The 20,029-nt window shown below is 46.8% G+C and overlaps 1 protein-coding gene across 2 annotated transcripts in view; it reads right to left on the bottom strand.

Annotated features, from left to right (window-relative positions):
* Positions 1-20,029, bottom strand: part of LOC129839689 (pre-B-cell leukemia transcription factor 1-like) — a 41,873-nt gene that overhangs the window by 5,146 nt on the left and 16,698 nt on the right. For both annotated transcript variants that reach the window (XM_055907260.1, XM_055907261.1), the window contains exons 3-5: positions 3,165-3,412; positions 1,655-1,845; positions 1,207-1,342 (exon numbers count right to left, since the gene is read on the bottom strand). In XM_055907260.1, the coding sequence (XP_055763235.1) occupies positions 1,207-1,342; positions 1,655-1,845; positions 3,165-3,412 (575 nt within the window). The remainder of the gene's footprint in view (positions 1-1,206; positions 1,343-1,654; positions 1,846-3,164; positions 3,413-20,029) is intronic.

Here is a 20,029-nt window from a genome sequence, read left to right as displayed (position 1 = left end):
ATAACTAAGACCTAGTCAAGTCTGAATCAAGTGATAACTAAGACCTAGTCAAGTCTGAATCAAGTGATAACTAAGACCTAGTCAAGTCTGAATCAAGTGATAACTAAGACCTAGTCAAGTCTGAATCAAGTGATAACTAAGACCTTGTCAAGTCTGAATCAAGTGATAACTAAGACCTAGTCAAGTCTGAATCAAGTGATAACTAAGACCTAGTCAAGTCTGAATCAAGTGATAACTAAGACCTAGTCAAGTCTGAATCAAGTGATAACTAAGACCTAGTCAAGTCTGAATCAAGTGATAACTAAGACCTAGTCAAGTCTGAATCAAGTGATAACTAAGACCTAGTCAAGTCTGAATCAAGTGATAACTAAGACCTAGTCAAGTCTGAATCAAGTGATAACTAACACCTAGTCAAGTCTGAATCAAGTGATAACTAATACCTAGTCAAGTCTGAATAAAGTGATAACTAAGACCTAGTCAAGTCTAAATCAAGTGATAACTAATACCCAGTCAAGTCTGAATCTAGTGATAACTAATACCTAGTCAAGTCTGAATCAAGTGCATGCAGGTGCTAGAGCGTGTTTCTGGGAACTTTAAGACATTAATCACATTCTATTCTTCTCACCTCATGGGGAAACGTTCAGATAAACACCTATTCCTGATACAGTACGCCTAACGTGACTATGCTCAAAAGTAGTGCACTTTGGTGGTCTCACATCTACCCTGTAATTGAATTGACTAAGTTGACATGGAAAATTAGCCATTTATATAGTCAAAGTAAACATGAGCAATAATACCAACAGTAGTGACAATATGAACAGCAGTATTAATACCTCCTATAACCCCCTACCCTGACCTCAGACAGTGACCCCTGTCACCCCTGTGTGACCCCAGTTTGACCCTTATGTAGCGGACATGAGCCGGGCTCACATTCTCGTGATGAGGTAAGCAATGCCTGCGACTTCAAAATCATTGTCACCAAGGGGGAATTTCCTCTTGGGCTAACAGTGAAGACGTTGGTTTCTCCCATGGGAGACCATGGTTCAGATCCTACCTCCTATAACCCTCTACCATAATATTAACAGTAGTATTAATACCTCCTATAACCAAAGGTCAAGACGTTGGTTTCTCCCATGGGAGACCAGGGTTCAGATCCCGCCCGTGATACTTCTGTGACCCTAGTTTGACCCCTATTTGACCTCTGACCTGAGAGACGGTGATGGCACACTTCTTGGCCAGTTCCTCCTTGGCCTCCTCACTGGGGTAGGGGTTAGACAGGTGGGAGTAGAAGTACTCATTCAGCACCTCAGTAGCCTGCTTGTTGAAGTTACGTCTCTTCCGTCTGACCAGAGAGAGAGGGAGGTCAGAGAGCGAGAGAGGGAGAGGGGAGGTGAAAGAGACACAGAGAGAGAGAGGGGAGGTGAGAGAGACACAGAGAGAGAGGGGAGGTGAGAGACACAGAGAGAGGTGAGAGACACAGAAAGAGAGGGAGGGAGGTGAGAGAGACAGAGAGGGAGGTGAGAGAGACACAGAGAGAGAGAGAGAGACAGAGAGAGGGATGAGAGGGTAAGAGAGAGGGGGGGGTGAGAGAGAGAGAGAGAAACACACACGCACACATCCACATCCACACTCTGTCTCTCTCCTTCTCTCTCACCTGGCGTCGAGGAATCTGGAGCGTAGGATCATGACGGCTTCGCAGGTGCTCTGTTTGAGCTGCATCTGGATGGAGCTGAACTTGCGGTGGATGATCCCCACCATGCGCTCTATCTCCTTGGGAGAGATGGGCCGCGTGCGACTCTGCTCCCTCAGCAGGTTCATCACATGGTTGGTGAACTCACTGCACGCCTGGGGAGGAGAGGAGGAGGGGAGGAGAGGAGGAGGGAGGAAGGAGAGGAGGGGATGAAGGAAGGAGGAGAGGAGGGAGGAAGGAGAGGAGGGGGGGATGAAGGAAGGAGGAGAGGAGGGAGGAGAGGAGGAGGGGATGAAGGAAGGAGGAGAGGAGGGAGGAAGGTGAGGAGGGAGGAGACGAGGGGATGAAGGAAGGAGGAAGGAAGGAGAGGAGGAGTGGATGAAGGAAGGTGGAGAGGAGGAAGGAAGGAGAGGAGGGAGGAAGGAGAGGAGGGGAGGGAGATGTCATTTATTTCCTGAAGGGGAGGTACTGGTCGTGTCTGAATACCCATACTGAGGTCTAAATAGTTGTCTGTGAAATCTCTAAAATGTAGTACGCTTTAAATGCCAGGATGTCATCAGGCTTTTCATCTGGTGGAATTCACTGCACACTACTCAGGAAGAGAATCATCTTTTCATCTAGTGGAATTCACTGCACACTACTCAGGAAGACAATCATCTTTTCATCTGATGGAATTCACTGCACACTACTCAGGAAGACAATCATCTTTTCATCTGATGGAATTCACTGCACACTACTCAGGAAGAGAATCATCTTTTCATCTGATGGAATTCACTGCACACTACTCAGGAAGACAATCATCTTTTCATCTGGTGGAATTCACTGCACACTACTCAGGAAGAGAATCATCTTTTCATCTCGTGGAATTCACTGCACACTACTCAGGAAGAGAAACATCTTTTCATCTCGTGGAATTCACTGCACACTACTCAGGAAGAGAATCATCTTTTCATCTGGTGGAATTCACTGCACACTACTCAGGAAGACAATCATCTTTTCATCTGGTGGAATTCACTGCACACTACTCAGGAAGAGAATCATCTTTTCATCTGGTGGAATTCACTGCACACTACTCAGGAAGACAATCATCTTTTCATCTGGTGGAATTCACTGCACACTACTCAGGAAGAGAATCATCTTTTCATCTGGTGGAATTCACTGCACACTACTCAGGAAGACAATCATCTTTTCATCTGTTTGACAACAGCTGATTATCAGATTAGGGGAGGAGCAACGAACGGCGAGGAACAAGCGTGATTGGATGATACCTTCTCAGTATGGAGCAGTATGTTGATATTTCCTGCTTCCTGCATTCGTTGTTACTAAACAGTACGTTCTAAATGGTATGTAGTACTACTAATACACAGTATGTAGTTTTAGTAAGTAGTAGGCAAGACAGATGTCAGACACGCCCCCTCCACCCCCCCATCCCCCTTCTCTCAGCTATTTCTGGATAGTGTGTGTTCCCTCCTACCTGTTCATATTTCTCCAGTTCAGAGTGGAATATTCCTCTGATCTGAGTCAGCTTGGCCCTGTAGTCTGAGTGTTCTATACTGCCGTCGTTAGGAGACCCGCCCGCAGCTGCCGCCGCTGCAGCCGCAGCCGCCGCCGAGGCCCCACCCTTCTCCGGGCCGGACACGCCCTCTGCCAGCAACATGTTGTCCAATCGCATGATCTGGGGATCTGGTGGATCCTCATCCTGGATACCACGGATACTGAGGACTGGAGAGGAGAGATGGAGAGAGAAGCACAAGGGTTAGAAAGATGAATAGAGAGAGAGCGAGGGAGAAAAAGATGATTAGAGATGAACGTGGGGGAGAGAGATGGAGAGAGAGAGAGGTTAGAGAGATGAACAGAGAGATGAACAGAGAGGTGAGGGAGAGTAGAAATGGACAAAGAGAGAGAGCACATTTCCTCAGTGAAAACAATGTACTGAGCAAATGTTGAATTGGCTTTTTACCAAATTACTGTACGACAGACCAAGTATTCACCCTGCACAACCTAATTGACAAACAAAACTAAAGGCAATGTCTTCTCATGCTTTGTCGATTTCCAAAAAGCTTTTGACTCAATTTGGCATGAGGGTCTGCTATACAAATTGATGGAAAGTGGTGTTGGGGAAAAAACATACAACATAAAATCAATGCACATCAACAACAAGTGTGCATCTTGAGGATGCAGCTTGAGCCCCACCCTCTTCAACATATATATATGAATGAATTGGCGAGGGCACTAGAACAGTCTGCAGCACCCGGACTTGGAATCTGAAGTCAAACATGTCTCCTGTTTGGTGATCTGGTGTTTCTGTCCCCAAACAAGGAGGGCCTACAGCAGCACCTAGATCTTCTGCACTGACTCTGTCAGACAGTAAATCTCAGTAAGACAAAAATAATGGCGTTCCAAAAAAAGGTCCAGTTCCCAGGACCCCAAATACAAATTCCATCTAGACACCGTTGCCCTAGAGCACACAAAAAACGATACATACCTCGGCCTAAACTTCAGTGCCACAGGTAATTTCCACAAAGCTGTGAACGATCTGAGAGACAAGGCAAGATGGGCCTCCTACGCCATCAAAAGGAGCATTACTTTATTTTTTACTTGAATCAGTTATAGAACCCATTGCCCTTCATGGTTGTGAGGTCTGGGGTCCATTCACCAACCAAGAATTCACAAAATTGATATTCTGCAGGCAGGCAGGCAGGCAGACAGACAGACATACAGCTGTAGTCCCAGCAGTGACCTGCAGAGTGCAGCCTTCCCCTGTTTCTAGCACACTAGTGAGCAGAAACAAGGGTCACTATAGAAGCCAGTGTTGTTTCCTCCTCCATGCTCTTTACATTCAGGCCCCAGAACCAGTTACCAGGCTGGATTCTAATTAAGGCCTCAGAACCAGTTACCAGGCTGGATTCTAATTAAGGCCTCAGAACCAGTTACCAGGCTGGATTCTAATTAAGGCCTCAGAACCAGTTACCAGGCTTGATTCTAATTAAGGCCTCAGAACCAGTTACCAGGCTGGATTCTAATTAAGGCCTCAGAACCAGTTACCAGGCTGGATTCTAATTAAGACCTCAGAACCAGTTATCAGGCTGGATTCTAATTAAGGCCTCAGAACCAGTTACCAGGCTGGATTCTAATTAAGGCCTCAGAACCAGTTACCAGGCTGGATTCTAATTAAGGCCTCAGAACCAGTTACAAGGCTGGATACTAATTAAGGCCTCAGAACCAGTTACCAGGCTGGATTCTAATTAAGGCCTCAGAACCAGTTACCAGGCTGGATACTAATTAAGGCCTCAGAACCAGTTACCAGGCTGGATTATAATTAAGGCCTCAGAACCAGTTACCAGGCTGGATTATAATTAAGACCTCAGAACCAGTTACCAGGCTTGATTCTAATTAAGACCTCAGAACCAGTCACCAGGCTTGATTCTAATTAAGGCCTCAGAACCAGTTACCAGACTGGATACTAATTAAGGCCTCAGAACCAGTTACCAGGCTGGATACTAATTAAGGCCTCAGAACCAGTTACCAGGCTGGATTCTAATTAAGGCCTCAGAACCAGTTACCAGGCTGGATTCTAATTAAGGCCTCAGAACCAGTTACCAGGCTGGATTCTAATTAAGGCCTCAGAACCAGTCACCTGGCTGGATTCTAATTAAGGCCTCAGAACCAGTTACCAGGCTGGATTCTATTTAAGACCTCAGAACCATTTACCAGGCTGGATACTAATTAAGGCCTCAGAACCAGTTACCAGGCTGGATACTAATTAAGGCCTCAGAACCAGTTACCAGGCTGGATTCTAATTAAGGCCTCAGAACCAGTTACCAGACTGGATACTAATTAAGACCTCAGAACCAGTTACCAGGCTGGATTCTAATTAAGGCCTCAGAACCAGTTACCAGGCTAGATTCTATTTAAGACCTCAGAACCAGTTACCAGGCTGGATACTAATTAAGGCCTCAGAACCAGTTACCAGGCTGGATTCTAATTAAGGCCTCAGAACCAGTTACCAGGCTGGATTCTAATTAAGGCCTCAGAACCAGTTACCAGGCTGAATTCTAATTAAGGCCTCAGAACCAGTTACCAGGCTGGATACTAATTAAGGCCTCAGAACCAGTTACCAGGCTGGATTCTAATTAAGGCCTCAGAACCAGTTACCAGGCTGGATTCTAATTAAGACCTCAGAACCAGTTACCAGGCTGGATTCTAATTAAGGCCTCAGAACCAGTTACCAGGCTGGATTCTAATTAAGGCCTCAGAACCAGTTACCAGGCTGGATTCTAATTAAGGCCTCAGAACCAGTTACCAGGCTGGATTCTAATTAAGGCCTCAGAACCAGTCACCTGGCTGGATTCTAATTAAGACAACTGCTTGTGGGTTGTCAGTTCAAAATGGTTTCAACTAATTCAGAGACTTTACCAGATCATGTCTAATGAGTGTTATACCAAACCAGGTCTTCCCAATACAGACAGTAACGTCAGTAGAATTGGGCAGTAAGTGTTTCTCAACTCCCGTCCTTTTGTTGTCGCACCGGACAAACACACCTCATTCAACTAGTCAAGGGCTTGATGAATGGTTGTTACCAGATTCAGGTGTGCTTGTGTGTGTCTACAACAAAACATTGGGAAATACAACAGTAGCAGGTCTAGACACGAGGTGACAGAGGAGAAACTAAAATCATTTTTACATTTCAGTTATTTAGCAGACGCCTTGCTCAAGGGCACGTCGACAGGTTTTTCACATAGTCGGCTCGAGGATTCGAACCAGCATCCTTTCGGTTACTGGCCCAATAATGCTCTTAACCACTAGTCTACCTGCTGCAAAGTACAGTAGCCTGTATGACAACATAAATAAACATTTTCTTCAGCTTATTCCAGGACATTTTCTTTAGGTTAGCAGTCTAATGCAGTGGTTCCCAAACCTCTCCTTGGACACCCCCAGACATTTCACAACTTTGTTTGAGCCCTGAACTATCTCACCTGGTTCACCTGGTCAATGGATTTAACTATCTCACCTGGTTCACCTGGTCAATGGCTTTAACTATCTCACCTGGTTCACCTAGTCAAGGGCTTTAACTAGCTCACCTGGTTCACCTAGTCAAGGGCTTTAACTAGCTCACCTGGTTCACCTAGTCAAGGGCTTTAACTAGCTCACCTGGTTCACCTAGTCAATGGCTTTAACTAGCTCTCCTGATTCACCTAGTCAAGGGCTTTAACTAGCTCACCTGATTCACCTAGTCAATGGATTTAACTAACTCACTTCGTTCACCTAGTCAAGGGCTTTAACTAGCTCACTTGGTTCACCTAGTCAAGGGCTTTAACTATCTCACCTGGTTCACCTGGTCAATGGCTTTAACTAGCTCACCTGGTTTACCTAGTCAAGGGCTTTAACTAGCTCACCTGATTCACCTATTCAAGGGCTTTAACTAGCTCACCTGATTCACCTAGTCAATGGCTTTAACTAGCTCACCTGATTCACCTAGTCAATGGTTTTAACTAGCTCACCTGGTTCACCTAGTCAAGGGCTTTAACTAGCTCACCTGGTTCACCTAGTCAAGGGCTTTAACTAGCTCACCTGGTTCACCTAGTCAAGGGCTTTAACTAGCTCACCTGATTCACCTAGTCAAGTGCTTTAACTAGCTCACCTGATTCACCTAGTCAATGGCTTTAACTAGCTCACCTGGTTCACCTAGTCAAGGGCTTTAACTAGCTCAACTGGTTCACCTAGTCAAGGGCTTTAACTAGCTCTCCTGGTTCACTCAGTCAAGGGCTTTAACTAGCTCTCCTGATTCACCTAGTCAAGGGCTTTAACTAGCTCACCTGGTTCACCTAGTCAAGGGCTTTAACTAGCTCAACTGGTTCACCTAGTCAAGGGCTTTAACTAGCTCTCCTGATTCACCTAGTCAAGGGCTTTAACTAGCTCACCTGATTCACCTAGTCAAGGGCTTTAACTAGCTCACCTGATTCACCTAGTCAAGGGCTTTAACTAGCTCGCCTGGTTCACCTAGTCAAGGGCTTTAACTAGCTCACCTGGTTCACCTAGTCAAGGGTTTTAACTAGCTCACCTGATTCACCTAGTCAAGGGCTTTAACTAGCTCACCTGGTTCACCTAGTCAAGGGCTTTAACTAGCTCGCCTGGTTCACCTAGTCAAGGGCTTGATCAGTAGTTAACAATTTGAATCAGATGTGTTTGCTCTGAAATAGCTACAATACATGGAATGACTGGAGGTCCAAGAGGAGAGGTTTGAGAACCACTCGTCTGATAAGTGTAGTAATGCTGTAGGAGTTAGTGGTCTCTTTGTGCGTCCCAAATGGCACACTGTTCCCCCTAGACCCATAGGGTTCTGGTCTGAATGGTACTCTATTCCCCCTAGACCCATAGGGTTCTGGTCTGAATGGTACTCTATTCCCCTAGACCCATAGGGTTCTGGTCTGAATGGTACTCTATTCCTCCTAGACCCATAGGGTTCTGGTCTGAATGGTACTCTATTCCCCCTAGACCCATAGGGTTCTGGTCTGAATGGTACTCTATTCCCCCTAGACCCATAGGGTTCTGGTCTGAATGGTACTCTATTCCCCTAGACCCATAGGGTTCTGGTCTGAATGGTACTCTATTCCCCCTAGACCCATAGGGTTCTGGTCTGAATGGTACTCTATTCCCCCTAGACCCATAGAGTTCTGGTCTGAATGGTACTCTATTCCCCATAGACCCATAGAGTTCTGGTCTGAATGGTACTCTATTCCCCCTAGACCCATAGGGTTCTGGTCTGAATGGTACTCTATTCCCCCTAGACCATTAGAGTTCTGGTCTGAATGGTACTCTATTCCCCCTAGACCCATAGGGTTCTGGTCTGAATGGTACTCTATTCCCCCTAGACCCATATGGTTCTGGTCTGAATGGTACTCTATTCCCCCTAGACCCATAGGGTTCTGGTCTGAATGGTACTCTATTCCCCCTAGACCCATAGGGTTCTGGTCTGAATAGTACTCTATTCCCTCTAGACCCATAGGATTCTGGTCTGAATGGTACTTTATTCCACTAGGCCTGTAGGGTTCTGGTCTGAATTGTACTCTATTCCCTCTAGACCCATAGGGTTCTGGTCTGAATGGTACTTTATTCCACTAGGCCTGTAGGGTTCTGGTCTGAATGGTACTCTATTCCCCCTAGACCCATAGGGTTCTGGTCTGAATGGTACTCTATTCCCCTAGACCCATAGGGTTCTGGTCTGAATGGTACTCTATTCCCCCTAGACCCTTAGGGTTCTGGTCTGAATGGTACTCTATTCCCCCTAGACCCATAGAGTTCTGGTCTGAATGGTACTCTATTCCCCCTAGACCCTTAGGGTTCTGGTCTGAATGATACTCTATTCCCCCTAGACCCATAGGGTTCTGGTCTGAATGGTACTTTATTCCACTAGGCCTGTAGGGTTCTGGTCTGAATGGTACTCTATTCCCTCTAGACCAGGGGTGTCAAACATACGGCCCGCGGGCCGGAACCGGCCCCCAAGGAGGTTCGATCAGGCCCGCAGGATAATTTGAAAGTGGAAAAAATGCATAAAAGACATGGAATTAATATTTTTAATTCGCTGCAATTCATGGATTATCCGCTAAGGGGCGCACTCTTTCCATCAGAGTAGAAGACAAGCCGCATCACTGAGACAGACTGAAAACAGCAGACGGTATCAATGCGCCATCTGCTGCTTGTTACGACGTTGTTAATACCGTGGTCTCTACCTCTCCGCTACACCCTCATTAGCCAAAATGTCGTTATCCAAACGGAGAAAAGTAGATAAGGAGTGTAGAATTTTCAAAGAAAAATGGACCACGTCCTATTTATTTACAGAGATGCACGGAAAACCTTCGTGCTTGGTGTGTTTGCAACAAGTTTCGGTATTGAAGGAATATAATATTCGACGCCACTACGAGACTCATCACAGCGAAAAATATGACGGCTTGCAAGGACAACTGAGAAGAGATAAGATTAACGAATTGCTGGCGGGTCTGAGGAAACAGCAGTCAACTTTCATCCAGAGCCGAGAAGTCAGTGAAGCAGCGGTAAAAGCCAGCTACCTAATTGCTAGCGAAATAGCATTAGCATCGAAGCCGTATTCCGACGGTGACTTTGTTAAACGATGCATGATGAAGGCGGCTGAACTTGTATGTCCCGAGAAGCGACAAGCTTTTGCCAATATTAGCCTGACGAGGAATACTATAGCAGAGAGGATTTCGGAACTATCGGCAGATTTAGACAGTCAATTGAAACAGAGAGTCAAGTCATTTATTGCATTTTCCGTGGCAATTGACGAGAGCACTGACATCACAGACGTGGCCCAACTGGCCATATTTATTCGAGGAGTTGATGAGACATTGACTGTTACTGAAGAGTTTCTTGAGTTGGTGCCAATGATGGACACCACAACAGCCGAGGACATTTTCGGCTCTGTCGTTGCTGCATTGGACAGAGTTGGAGTGGACTGGTCCCGCGCTGTCAGCCTGGCTACAGACGGCGCGCCATCCATGGTCGGAAAGAAAGCAGGTGTCGCGACAAAGTTCAAAGACAAAGTACAAGCCCTTAATGGAGGAGATCGTTTCTGGACATTTCACTGTATTTTGCACCAGGAGGCATTGTGTTGCAAGTCGCTGAAAATGGACCACGTCATGGAGGTGGTTGTTCGCACTGTAAATTTCATCCGGTCCAGAGGTCTGAACCATCGTCAGTTTGACAAACTTCTCAGCGACAGCAACATTACCCACAGCCTGCCATACCACACTGAAGTGAGATGGTTAAGCCGAGGCGCTGTGCTGAGGCATTTCTTTGATCTACGAGAGCAAATCGGACAGTTCATGGAGAAAAAAGGAAAACCGGTGTTGGAATTACAATCTCAGGAATGGCTACGGGACCTTGCATTCTTGGTTGATATTACTGAACACTTGAACAATCTGAACAAAATGTTGCAAGGCCGCAAAAAAGTTGTCACACAGTTTTCTGACAACATACATGCATTTAAGTTGAAGCTGACTTTGTGGGAGATGCAACTGGCAAATGGCAACCCTGCTCATTTCCCCTGTCTGAGAGATGTGTGTGTGACCAGACCTGATGCGGACATGAAACGGTACAAAGACAAAATTGCAGGACTACTGCGGGAGTTTGAGAAACGTTTTCAGGTATTTGGTGAACTTGAGACAGAATTTTCACTTTTTCGCTCACCTTTCACAGTTAAAGCTTCTGATCTGCCGGTCGAAATTCAGCTAGAGATAATTGATTTGCAGTGTGATGCAGATTTGAAGGGCAAATTTGCCTCTGTAGGTCTGGACAGATTTTATCAGTATCTACTACCAGGGTACCCCAAATTAACAGCCCTGGCTGCTAAAATTTTGTGCATGTTTGGGACAACCTACCTTTGTGAACAAATTTTCTCAGTGATGAATATCAATAAAACAAAAATGCGTTCAAGGCTCACAAACAAGCACTTAAATGACATTCTGAAAGTGACAGCTAGTCAGGACATGACACCTGGTGTTGATGCACTTGTACAGGCCAAAAGATGCCAAGTTTCAGGAACAAATACAAGTCCAGACTAGACTAACACCTTTAAAATGCTGCCTTAGATACTGTTTGCATTGAAAGAATACAGCTCTGTGAAGATGAATCCTTACTGTGGTGATTTAAAAAATGTGCACTTTAATGTTAGTCAGCAGCTTCAAAACAAAAGTTGTGTGATGGAATTCTACTGTTCATACAACTCCATAAATTTTCAGTATGTATTGTATGTGTATGTATGTTTCATGTATGAAGTTTACAGATTTACAGGACAGGCGAACACTTTCTTCATTACACATTTAAAATCACTCTCCTTAGTTTGTAAGGTGTACGCAGGGATTACATTTAGATTTTATATGCGTATGTGTAAGTGGTTTAAAAATTCCTTTCTTTAAAAGTCTCATTTAATCTTAAAGTGCATTACTATATTTTTCAGTACCAATTAAAGTTTTGTGCCTTTGTACAATCAGTGGGATCAGTTGCAATGCATATTTGTGAATGATAAAAGTAAATTGCACATTTGTCTAAGGAAATATGAGGTGTTTCATGAAATGTTTTGTAAAAGGATAGTTCATTAAATTTCAATATTTTCCTAATGTTCTTGTGCTTCTTTACACCAAAACAAAGGAAAGACATGATATTTTGGTTATTTATAGCAGAGTATGGTATAATTTTAATGGTCCGGCCCACTTGACATCTCCCTAGGCCGTATGTGGCCCACGATGCGAAATGAGTTTGACACCCCTGCTCTAGACCCATAGGGTTCTGGTCCCCCTAGGTAGATTAAATGTGTCTGACTGACTGGTGAATATATATGTCTGTCTGGTAGGTTAAATGTGTCTTACTGATTGGTTCTCAGAAAGGCTTCTGTCAGTCTGGACCCGTCAGACATATTTAGACAACTAACCAGTAATACATCAGTCTGACAGGGTACTGGTTAGGGTCCAGACTGACAGAAGGGGTTCTGAGAATCAGTCTTACAGGGTACTGGTTAGGGTCCAGACTGACAGAAGCGGTTCTGAGAATCAGTCTTACAGGGTGCTGGTTAGGGTCCAGACTGACAGAAGCGGTTCTGAGAATCAGTCTTACAGGGTACTGGTTAGGGTCCAGACTGACAGAAGGGGTTCTGAGAATCAGTCTTACAGGGTACTGGTTAGGGTCCAGACTGACAGAAGTGGTTCTGAGAATCAGTCTTACAGGGTACTGGTTAGGGTCCAGACTGACAGAAGCGGTTCTGAGAATCAGTCTTACAGGGTGCTGGTTAGGGTCCAGACTGACAGAAGGGGTTCTGAGAATCAGTCTTACAGGGTACTGGTTCACAGAGAATTCACCCAACGAAGGACGACATAAGAAACTTAACCATATCCTTCTTTAGTGTGTGTGTGTGTGTGTGTGTGTGTGTGTGTGTGTGTGTGTGTGTGTGTGTGTGTGTAAAGGCAGTCAATGTTGTTCTCCTCCTCAAACGAGGAGGAGCATGGATAGGACCAAGATGCGGATTGAGGGAAATAAGCCATCTTTTAATGAACACAGCAAAACAAGACACTACAAAACTACAAAACAACAAACGTGACTAACCTTCAACTGTCCTGTGTGGACACAGGAACACACACCCACCACATACAATGCCCACCCCAACTCACGCCCTGACCAACTAAACATAATCAAAATAACATAAAAATAGGTCAGGAACGTGACATAACCCCCCCCTCAAGGTGCGTACTCCGAACGCACCACCAAAAGTCTAGGGGAGGGTCTGGGTGGGCATCTGTCCACGGTGGTGGCTCCGGCTCTGGACGCTGTCCCCACACCACCATAGTCACTCCCCGCTTCCGTATCCCCCACCCAATGACCACCCTCCAACTAATCCCACCTAACTGAATGGGCAGCACCGGGATAAGGGGCAGCACCGGGATAAGGGGCAGCACCGGGATAAGGGGCAGCACCGGGACAAGGGGCAGCACCGGGACAAGGGGCAGCACCGGGACAAGGGGCAGCACCGGGACAAGGGGCAGCACCGGGACAAGGGGCAGCACCGGGACAAGGGGCAGCACCGGGACAAGGGGCAGCACCGGGACAAGGGGCAGCACCGGGACAAGGGGCAGCACCGGGACAAGGGGCAGCAGGTCCTGGCTGAGGGACTCTGGCAGGTCCTGGCTGGACGGCTCTGGCAGGTCCTGGCTGGACGGCTCTGGCAGGTCCTGGCAGGACGGCTCTGGCAGGTCATGGCAGGACGGCTCTGGCAGGTCATGGCAGGACGGCTCTGGCTGGTCCTGGCAGGACGGCTCTGGCTGGTCATGGCAGGACGGCTCTGGCTGGTCATGGCAGGACGGCTCTGGCTGGTCATGGCAGGACGGCTCTGGCTGGTCATGGCAGGACGGCTCTGGCTGGTCATGGCAGGACGGCTCTGGCTGGTCATGGCAGGACGGCTCTGGCTGGTCATGGCAGGACGGCTCTGGCTGGTCATGGCAGGACGGCTCTGGCTGGTCATGGCAGGACGGCTCTGGCTGGTCATGGCAGGACGGCTCTGGCGCTAGGCAGACGGCAGACTCTGGCCGGCTGAGACGCACTATAGGCCTGGTGCGTGGTACCGGAACTGGAGGCACCGGGCTGAGGGCACGCACCATAGGGAGAGTGCGTGGAAGAGGAACAGGGCTCTGGAGATGCACTGGAAGCCTGGTGCGTGGTGTAGGCACTGGTGGTACTGAGCTGGGGTGGGAAGGTGGCGCCGGATATACCGGACCGTGAAGGAGGACACGTGCTCTTGAGCACCGAGCCTCCCCAACCCTACCAGGTTGAATGGTCCCCGTAGCCCTGCCAGTGCGGCGAGGTGGAATAGCCCGCACTGGCCTATGCAGGCGAACCGGGGACACCACCTGTAAGGCTGGTGCCATGTACGCCGGCCCGAGGAGACGTACTGGAGACCAGATACGTTGGGCCGGCTTCATGGCACTCGGCTCGATGCCCAACCTAGCCCTCCCAGTGCGGCAAGGTGGAATAGCCCGCACTGGGCTAAGCACGCGTACTGGGGACACCGTGCGCTTTACCGCATAACACGGTGTCTGACCAGTACGACGCCCTCTTACTCCACGGCAAGCCCGGGGAGTTGGCTCAGGTATCCAACCCGGCTTCGCCACACTCCCCTTTAGCCCCCCCCCAAGAAATTTTTGGGTGAGCCTCTCAGGCTTCCAGCCGCTCTGCCTTGCTTTTGCCTCATAAAACCGCCTCTCCGCCTTTGCTGCCTCCAGCTCCGCTTTGGGGCGGCGACACTCCTCTGGTTCTGCCCAGGGTCCTTCTCCGTCCAGAATCTCCTCCCAAGTCCATTCCTCTTTTCCCCATTGCTGTAGTTCCTTCTCTCTCTCCTCAATCCGCTTGGTCCTGTTGTGGTGGGTGTTTCTGTAAAGGCAGTCAATGTTGTTCTCCTCCTCAAACGAGGAGGAGCATGGATAGGACCAAGATGCGGATTGAGGGAAATAAGCCATCTTTTAATGAACACAGCAAAACAAGACACTACAAAACTACAAAACAACAAACGTGACTAACCTTCAACTGTCCTGTGTGGACACAGGAACACACACCCACCACATACAATGCCCACCCCAACTCACGCCCTGACCAACTAAACATAATCAAAATAACATAAAAATAGGTCAGGAACGTGACAGTGTGTGTGTGTGTGTGTGTGTGTGTGTGTGTGTGTGTGTGTGTGTGTGTGTGTGTGTGTGTGTGTGTGTGTGTGTGTGTGTGTGTGTGTGTGTGTGTGTGTGTGTGTGTGTGTGTGTGTGTGTGTGTGTGTGTGTGTGTGTGTGTAAGCCTCTGGTTGTAAGAAGATCAGGTTTAAGTAGCGTCTGTTAGTATTTACTGAAGATTGACACGCACACATTCTGAGAGATGGAGATGAGACAGAGATAGAGCGAGAGACAAAGCGAGAGACAGAGCGAGAGACAAAGCGAGAGACTAAGCGAGAGACTAAGCGAGAGAAAGAGCGAGAGAAAAAGCGAGAGACAAAGCGAGAGACAAAGCGAGAGACAGAGCGAGAGACAAAGCGAGAGACAGAGCGAGAGACAGAGCGAGAGACAGAGCGAGAGACAGAGCGAGAGACAAAGCGAGAGACAGAGCGAGAGACAGAGCGAGAGACAGAGCGAGAGACAGAGCGAGAGACAGAGCGAGAGACAGAGCGAGAGACAGAGCGAGAGACAGAGCGAGAGACAAAGCGAGAGACAGAGACAGAGCGAGAGACAGAGCGAGACAAAGCGAAAGACAGAGACAGAGCGAGAGACAGAGCGAGAGACAGAGCGAGAGACAGAGCGAGAGACAAAGCGAGAGACAGAGCGAGAGACAGAGCGAGAGACAGAGCGAGAGACAGAGCGAGAGACAGAGCGAGAGACAGAGCGAGAGACAGAGCGAGAGACAAAGCGAGAGACAGAGCGAGCGAGAGACAGAGCAAGCGAGAGACAGAGCGAGAGACAGAGCGAGAGACAGAGCGAGAGACAGAGCGAGAGACAAAGCGAGCGAGAGACAGAGCGAGAGACAAAGCGAGAGACAGAGCGAGCGAGAGACAGAGCAAGCGAGAGACAGAGCGAGAGACAGAGCGAGACAAAGCGAAAGACAGAGACAGAGCGAGAGACAGAGCGAGAGACAAAGCGAGAGACAAAGCGAGAGACAAAGCGAGAGACAGAGCGAGAGACAGAGCGAGAGACAAAGCGAGAGACAAAGCGAGAGACAGAGCGAGAGACAGAGCGAGAGACAGAGCGAGAGACAGAGCGAGAGACAAAGCGAGAGACAGAGCGAGAGACAGAGCGAGAGACAAAGCGAGAGACAGAGCGAGCGAGAGACAGAGCGAGCGAGAGACAGAGCAAGCGAGAGACAGAGCGAGAGACAGAGCGAGAGACAGAGCGAACGAGACAGCGAGAGCGAGACAGCGAGAGCGAGACAGAGAGAGCGAGACAGAGAGAGCGAGACAGAGAGAGCGAGACAGAGAGAGCGAGACAGAGAGAGCGAGACAGAGCGAGAGCGAGACAGAGAGAGACAGAGAGGGTAGCAGTGGTTTGTGTGGCTGTTGCTATGGTAGCGTTGCCAGCTTTCTCTGGCATCCCCTTACTGCCAAAACAACAGATAAGACACACACACACACTCTCTCACACACACACAGAGGCGTTAATTAGGGCGTCTCTTAAGGAGCCACTAAAGACCCTGTGAAAAATGAACGCTCATTTGAGAGGTCATTAATTTGCACAGTTATGCAAATTAGGTGGCAATTACAGCGTAGTTCCCTGGATCAGCTCACATTTATAATCACACAATGAGGGATATGACAGCATCCACATCTGGCAACCGGCCAGTCTACAATATACACACAGAGACACACACAGACACACACACACACAGTCTACAATATACACACAGAGACACACAGACACACACAGTCTACAATATACACACAGAGACACACACAGAGACACACACAGTCTACAATATACACACACACAGATAGACAGACAGAGACAGGAGTCAGTACAAGAGCTAACCTTTGCTGGTTGCAAACCCAACCTGGCAATTAACAGCAAACAGCCCAATATGATAAATGACAATACAGTTACTGTAATTGTATAGGCCTTAGTGCTGAGTTATAGTTACTGTAATTCTATAGGTCTTAGTGCTGAGTTACATTTACTGTAATTGTATAGGCCTTAGTGTTGAGTTACAGTTACTGTAATTGTATAGGTTTTTGGTGCTGAGTTAGTTACTGTAATTGTATAGGCCTTAGTGCTGAGTTATAGTTACTGTAATTGTATAGGTCTTGGTGCTGAGTTAGTTACTGTAATTGTATAGGCCTTGGTGCTGAGTTACAGTTACTGTAATTGTATAGGCCTTGGTGCTGAGTTACAGTTACTGTAATTGTATAGGCCTTGGTGCTGAGTTACAGTTACTGTAATTGTATAGGCCTTAGTGCGGAGTTAGTTACTGTAATTGTATAGGTCTTGATGCTGAGTTACAGTTACTGTAATTGTATAGGCCTTAGTGCGGAGTTAGTTACTGTAATTGTATAGGCCTTAGTGCGGAGTTAGTTACTGTAATTGTATAGGCCTTAGTGCGGAGTTAGTTACTGTAATTGTATAGGTCTTGGTGCTGAGTTACAGTTACTGTAATTGTATAGGCCTTAGTGCAGAGTTAGTTACTGTAATTGTATAGGTCTTAGTGCTGAGTTAGTTACTGTAATTGTATAGGCCTTTTGTGCTGAGTTACAGTTACTGTAATTGTATAGGCCGTGGTGCGGAGTTAGTTACTGTAATTGTATAGGTCTTAATGCTGAGCAATTAACCAACATTTGTTATTTTTCGTTTTTTAAAGACCTAATTGACTGATGTCGGTTCAATTATTTGAATTACAGTCTGTTTAAAAAAAAATTAAACTCAATGAGCAGTTTCTCTAGAGAAAGAATAAGATGAAGCCCAAACTGTGCGATGTAGTAGGGAGTTGTAGTTTACGAACAGGCCAATATTCTACATGGTTTAGTGCATAAAACATGGTAATTAACTACAATGACCATAATCTATTGCGCATCTACTTGTCCGGTCCGTGTTTGTTGTACGCCTGCTACCTCAGGTTAGTGTGGGGCAGACACCGAGAGAGAGAAGAGATGGGCCATCCACAGGGATAGAGAGCAGTTTCTTCACGAAGTATCTCTACCTGATCTAAGTGATTGATAGTTGGTATTCAGCAGTCACAAAAAGTATAACCTTATTTACTTTGAAGAAGTAAATACTTTGAAGAACTACTAAAATAGTGATTTTGTCAGACAGAACAGGCAGCAGAGATGAGATGATGACTTGGAATAAAATAAAGTCATTAAATAAATTAAATACACAACAATTTCAATATTGTATTTAAGTAATGTGAATAAATGATGGTTAATAAGTGGTAAGCCGTAATGGGCAGTCACTGCCATCATGGGACTTTTATTAACGGTTTATTCTGTGTTACAGCATTCAATGTATAAAATAATTATCAAAACAAAAAAACACTTCAAAAAGCTCTAATCGCTCAGCACCAGTAGGCCTGTATCTTCCACTGGCAACCAAACACAGTTACTACTACATCTTTCCCCAACTGAAACTCTGCTGTAACTGGGAACACCCAGGAAATTCAACTGGATCAGGAACTGAAACTCTGCTGTAACTGGGAACACCCAGGATATTCAACTGGATCAGGAACTGAAACTCTGCTGTAACTGGGAACACCCAGGAAATTCAACTGGATCAGGAACTGAAACTCTGCTGTAACTGGGAACACCCAGGATATTCAACTGGATCAGGAACTGAAACTCTGCTGTAACTGGGAACACCCAGGAAATTCAACTGGATCAGAAACTGAAACTCTGCTGAAACTGGGAACACCCAGGAAATTCAACTGGATCAGGAACTGAAACTCTGCTGAAACTGGGAACACCCAGGATATTCAACTGGATCAGGAACTGAAACTCTGCTGTAACTGGGAACACCCAGGAAATTCAACTGGATCAGGAACTGAAACTCTGCTGTAACTGGGAACACCCAGGAAATTCAACTGGATCAGGAACTGAAACTCTGCTGAAACTGGGAACACCCAGGAAATTCAACTGGATCAGGAACTGAAACTCTGCTGAAACTGGGAACACCCAGGAAATTCAACTGTATCAGGAACTGAAACTCTGCTGAAACTGGGAACACCCAGGAAATTCAACTGGATCAGGAACTGAAACTCTGCTGAAACTGGGAACACCCAGGATATTCAACTGTATCAGGAACTGAAACTCTGCTGTAACTGGGAACACCCAGGAAATTCAACTGGATCAGGAACTGAAACTCTGCTGTAACTGGGAACACCCAGGAAATTCAACTGGATCAGGAACTGAAACTCTGCTGAAACTGGGAACACCCAGGATATTCAACTGGATCAGGAACTGAAACTCTGCTGTAACTGGGAACACCCAGGAAATTCAACTGGATCAGGAACTGAAACTCTGCTGTAACTGGGAACACCCAGGAAATTCAACTGGATCAGGAACTGAAACTCTGCTGAAACTGGGAACACCCAGGAAATTCAACTGGATCAGGAAAGGAAACTCTGCTGAAACTGGGAACACCCAGGATATTCAACTGGATCAGGAACTGAAACTCTGCTGTAACTGGGAACACCCAGGAAATTCAACTGGATCAGGAACTGAAACTCTGCTGAAACTGGGAACACCCAGGAAATTCAACTGGATCAGGAACTGAAACTCTGCTGAAACTGGGAACACCGAGGATATTCAACTGGATCAGGAAATGAAACTCTGCTGTAACTGGGAACACCCAGGAAATTCAACTGGATCAGGAACTGAAACTCTGCTGTAACTGGGAACACCCAGGAAATTCAACTGGATCAGGAACTGAAACTCTGCTGAAACTGGGAACACCCAGGAAATTCAACTGGATCAGGAACTGAAACTCTGCTGAAACTGGGAACACCCAGGAAATTCAACTGGATCAGGAACTGAAACTCTGCTGAAACTGGGAACACCCAGGAAATTCAACTGGATCAGGAACTGAAACTCTGCTGAAACTGGGAACACCCAGGAAATTCAACTGGATCAGGAACTGAAACTGCTGAAACTGGGAACACCCAGGAAATTCAACTGGATCAGGAACTGAAACTCTGCTGAAACTGGGAACACCCAGGAAATTCAACTGGATCAGGAACTGAAACTCTGCTGTAACTGGGAACACCCAGGAAATTCAACTGGATCAGGAACTGAAACTCTGCTGAAACTGGAAACACCCAGGA

Source organism: Salvelinus fontinalis, chromosome 40 (assembly GCF_029448725.1).
Source record: "Salvelinus fontinalis isolate EN_2023a chromosome 40, ASM2944872v1, whole genome shotgun sequence".
NCBI lineage: Eukaryota > Metazoa > Chordata > Actinopteri > Salmoniformes > Salmonidae > Salvelinus > Salvelinus fontinalis.
This window is presented reverse-complemented; position numbering and strand designations above follow the sequence as displayed.